Source organism: Benincasa hispida, chromosome 12 (assembly GCF_009727055.1).
Source record: "Benincasa hispida cultivar B227 chromosome 12, ASM972705v1, whole genome shotgun sequence".
Lineage (NCBI taxonomy): Eukaryota > Viridiplantae > Streptophyta > Magnoliopsida > Cucurbitales > Cucurbitaceae > Benincasa > Benincasa hispida.
In genome coordinates, this window is record NC_052360.1 from 69264278 (window position 1) to 69269757 (window position 5480).

General features: G+C 31.2%; 1 protein-coding gene across 1 annotated transcript; it reads right to left on the reverse strand.

Annotated features, from left to right (window-relative positions):
* Positions 1-1044: 1044 nt before the first annotated feature.
* LOC120067616 lies at positions 1045-2484 on the reverse strand. The gene has a single exon (XM_039019160.1). It carries the CDS (start codon positions 2482-2484, stop codon positions 1045-1047), a length of 1440 nt encoding a protein of 479 aa, XP_038875088.1.
* Positions 2485-5480: the final 2996 nt, after the last annotated feature.

A 5480-nucleotide genomic window follows, 5' to 3' on the forward strand; every position in this document is an offset into this window, starting at 1 on the left:
CAATTCATAAAAAAGATAAGATAAAGCACGTACCATAAGAAACGAGGTGCTCCACATTAAAAAAAAAATAAAAATAAAAAAAATAATAAATAAATAAATCCGGACTTCAAGAATGTTTTGTTTAATTTTTTAAGTATTTAATTTTGAAAATAAATCATTTTGGAAAAAAAATAATAAAGTACCACTTATCCCTCTAATGAACATAAGTCATAGTCCTGAGTCTTCTCTTTCAAAAAACAATTGTGACCACTATGTTCAAGCCCCGAAATCAGCCCTTAAGAAAGCAATCTCTCTACTTATCCCTACTTTGGGAAATGAGTGAATTTCATCTTGTGGATTGAGTTCCCAGCTCCTACATTAGACAAGTCCCCAAAAAAGGTAGGCATGTTGAGTTGGCAATCTGGTCACTCTCATCCATACTAATCAAAGGATTGCCCTCAAAGGTAGGAGTTCCCAAAACACTCAGGATTGAGGTCGTGTCACCTATGGTCGTTTAGGTGAGATGTAAGTTTTTAGTATCAACAGCGTTATATACAGAGTCTAATCATCTCGTGGTTCAGGTCTTATACAAACTCTTTGTATAGGACACCCCCACTTGCACGTCTCCACATGAATGGTTAGAATCTACCATCTGTAGTAGTTTACAACACTTTCAAGTACTCATCTAATGGTCAAGAAAATTTTTAGGTTTATTGGATTTCTATTAAGTAATAAATATATTCAATAACACCTTTATTAAATTTTCAGAATAAGTTCCATTGTTAACAAACCACGAGTTTTAAGACATAAAACAAAATATTCTCTTCATAAACATTACGGAAAAAAAAGGTAGAACACAACACATTTTTATTAAAACATAACTCATTACACCATAAAAAACGAAAGAAAGGAATATTATGGAATCTCTCATACACTCTTAACTCCGCAAAATGCACTCAATAACACATAACACCAATAATTCTACGTTTCTTTTTTTCCTTTTTTACTGAACACAATAATGGTTATAGAAACCTTATTTCATGTACTCTCTGATGAAAACATAGATCAAATCTCTTCAACCTCTTCTGCGACAAAGTGAAAATTATAGGAATTTATGACGTTATAGACACCGTCATGGTATCGGTGAGTAATATACTTCCCGTTCACGAGTTTGTCTCGTTGAGTGTAGGAGAAAGGAACGTCACAACTAGCTCGTGTTGCCATTACACTAGCCTTTACTTTAGTCCAAGCAGGCACAGTAACCTCATGGACAACCTCAGATAGACATTTCATTTGTTCTGTTTTTCCCCATGTGTAATCCTCAGATATCTCAGCTTCAATTTCAACCTTTCCTTCGGAAACTTTCGGAACTCCAGTGTCGATCGTCATCTTGACACCAAACGTACCATTCACGTTGGCAGCCCACGTAGAGGTGGTAGTATCTTCATAAGAGAGTTTGATGCTGAATTTTTGAGCTTCAGAATTGTTGTTCTCAACAACAGTGCTTGTCAACGAAATGGGTCTCTCATTAAAAGTCCTAGCATCAGAAAGGTGGAATAAGACATTATAAATATTACGTGAAAGAACAAGCTCAGTTACTTCCAAATTTGCTTCACTAGTAATGTAATCAAGAGCAGCATTGAGACTATTATCAAAGGGGCTAAAGCTTTCACTCAGCCTCTTGCAAAAGCAATTATTGGAAGCATTACGAAGGGCCACCACATTGTTCTCAAGTTTGACAGGCCAAAACAATGTTCTTGGATCATCCTTAGCAGTTGACGGATTATCGTCCAATACAATCCAATTTTTTTCGGGATCTCGAATCCAAAACTTCCCATAAGGAACATTTTTTATACGGACGTGACCATCTGGTGTCGATATCACCTCATTTCTCACTCCTGGATCTGCTGGATCTGAGCTTTTGAATTCCAAAAAAACGGACTTGGTTCCTCCATGATGCCTTGGTCGAAGGTAGTGATTCTGTTTGAAGGCGACGTATTTAGGAAGTATAAACAATGTATCCCAATTGATGAAGGTCGAGAATTCGGCTTCTCGATCGAGATTTGGGCCATCTTTTGATGCTTTCACCTCTAAGCAACCTTGATACTGCGATCCGTCAGCTTCTTTCAAGTGTACGTTGAGGTTGAGGTAGACGTGCTGAAAGCGGAATGTATTGTGTTTATTGTCGTTGTTGTCGTCATAAAGTGGCTTGAATAAGGTGCAAGAATATTTTGATTGATCTTCCTCTCTTTCTTTGGCAGTGGCAACAATGTAATGAGAAGATTGAGATTGAAGAACCCAATATTTGTTGTTGTAACAGCATCTAATGTGGACATATCCCTTCCCAATGTTGGATTTTTCGATCTCAAACTTTGTGTATGGACTCACCACTTCTTCGCTAGAGAATTGGAGAAATCCATTTAATTCATTTTTTTCTGGAACATAACGAAGAAATAAATTGTTGGAAATAGATTTAAGGGCGAAATTTCTAGGGATTGAACTCATCTTCTCTCACAAACCTTGTGATTCTTTCAATGCCTTATATTCTAGATATCTTCAATTCTTGGGTGTCTATCCGTATTTAAAGATTGAAAATATATATTTTTAGTGGAGTGTGTATATCTTGAGAATAAATAAAGAAAAAAAAATTAAAGTTAGAATATTTCTTTGTTTTTCTGTTTTAGAAAACCATCTTAATTTAACTTCATACAAAATAAATCATAATTTCCTACAATAACATCATTTAACTTAATTAACTACTCGTATTATTTAATGTACCTTAATTTGTATTATAAATACTCATTTTTTAATTATAATATATGGATATTTATTCATTATTTTATTTTTCTTCTATTACTTTTTTTTTACCTAATGTCCAAACGGCAACATTTATCTTCTTCTCATATTCATCAAAGGGATCAATACCAGCATTAAAAGTGTATCAACATTAACTCTTAAAATAGAAGAAAATAGTTGTGCAATTAAATCAATGGAGGAAAGAAAATAGCTTTATTAGCTAATTACAAGTATAGTAAGAAAAAAAATACCAAATATATCCATAAAGTAAAAGGGTGGTTATAATTTGATTGAAGACATGTTGGAATATTAAAAATAATTTTAAGGATAATTGCCATGGATAGCATTTTTAGGGATAATAACAAAAAGTGTATAACACCATTTTAAAAAAATTGCTAGTATAATTAAGTCTATCAACGACGATAGGCTTCTATCATTGATAGACTCTTACCAACGATATGATCAACAATGATAAACTCCTACTAACGATATGGTCTATCACTTATATACCATCTAAATTTTATCATATTTTTATTTTATTTTTTTTACATTTTATTATATCTATTAATAAATTATGTCTGATTGGTATACTTGCAACTGTCTCTAATTTTCATGAGTGGAACATTTGTAATTGAAAATTTTCAATTTTTTAAAAGTATAAATTATTGTACAAAGTTAAGCTAAAATAGATAACAATAATTGATATGCACTTGAAAATACATTCAATTATTTGTAAGAGGACCACCTTATTTAGTTTTTTAGGCCAACTTTTTTTCATGACTTTAACTTTAGCTTTAATTTTTATAGAACTCACTAAAGGTTAAATTACTTTTTTGGCAAATGTATAAGTCGAAAACAATAATTCATCAACACATTATCCAAGTATTTTTTTTTGTCTTGAATGTTAATATGATAAACGTATATGTGGGCCTAATACTATTTGATAATCCTACATGTCAGTTAAAAGTGATAATTCAAGATGAGAGAAAATGTTGAGATGCTTTCATATATTTAAAATTCACAATTATTTAACCATCACATGATGTTAATAATAGATATGGATAAAAAATGCAAAAAATAATTGGTACGATCCTTAATATCCTATCTAGTTGAGCCCATATAAATGGGACGTGACATTTTCAAGACGTACTCATTACACAGCTGATTCAATTAGCATGTGAGAATTATTGTAAGATCTTCACACAGTTGTATGATATTGTCCAATTTCATTATAGATTCTCATGATTGTTTTTTTAACTAAAATCATTTAAAAAGCTTTTTGTATTAATGAAAAACATTATCTCTTGCTTAGCCTTGATTTCCCTAATCGAGCCAATGTGAAACTTTAATTTGTATTTTCAATAATCCACTCCTCAAATAAACGGCAATGTATTCTCCACTCCTCGAGCTTTATGTATTAGTAGATAAGAAATGCGAAAAATTAGTACCATCCTTGATATCCTATCTAAGTGGGGTCATATAAATGGGACATTATTACATTTTCAAGATCTATTCATTACATAACTGATTCATTGAGCACGTGAAAATTATTGTAGGGCCTTCATACAGTTTTATGACATTATCCAATTTCATAATAGGTTCTCATGATTATTTTTTTTTAAATCACTTAAAAGGGTTTATGTATTATTGGGAAACATTGTCTCTAGCTTATATAGCCCTAATTTCCCTAATCTAACCAATATAAAATTTTAATTTATATTCCCAACGATCCACCCCTCAAATAAACAACCATATATTCACCACTAAAATTGGTCATCTATTTGGTCACCTTCTCTAGCTTCAACAAGAGTGTGCACTTGTGTTAAGTTAGCTTTTATTAATTCTTTTTGGGATTACCTACTCTACTCATTACTTAGAGCTTAGCCATAAATCACTATAACTTTCTCATTGAACTCATTTTATCACCTTTTTATGTCACTTAGGCATGTACATTAAATGATTATTAACGGATCCTATTAGGGACATGTGACCATCCACATATCTCTCGTAATCTCTCTTTCTCTATCCCAGAGAATTTTGTCACGTTTCGAATAATTTCATTAGTTTCTAGTCTAAATTATTTACTTGATCCTTAACTTCAGATATATGTAAAAAAAATTTTTTAAAAAATCTTAATTTATATTAATTTCCCTTAGGTTTGGAAGCTTATTTAAAATATGCAAAAGAAAATTATTCAATTATCTAATTCAACAAAATTATACAGTAGTTATCTCTATTCTATTTATTTTTCAAACAAGTAATTATCTCCACGACTATTACGACCGTATAGAAATTAACGAATGAAGTCTAGAAGCTAAATTAGAGTACTTTATATTTCAAATTTCTCCTCTCCTATGGTAAACGAAAATATGCTTATGCCACACCTCGTAAAATGTCTTTATCAATTGAGATTTGTTCAAGTCAATTTTAACATAAAATTATTGAAAAATCAAATTTATCTCTGGATTTTTCACAAGCAATCGATGTTAAACAATTTTTTTAATATACAGCCATTTTAACTTGATTCTATATGAATCTTGCTTGAAACCATCCAACACAAAAATTCTTTTCTTGCAAAAATCCTACCAGCATATCAAGAATTCTCATTCTTTCTAATTAAAGTAGGTGGAAAACAAAGGAACATAAGATAAAGGTTATCTCCTATTAATATACATCCCTATTAATAATTATAGTATTAAATTTTC

Excerpts from the sequence above, each read along its gene's own strand:
- LOC120067616 (XM_039019160.1), bottom strand. The coding sequence starts at position 2,484 with ATGAGTTCAATCCCTAGAAATTTCGCCCTTAAATCTATTTCCAACAAT.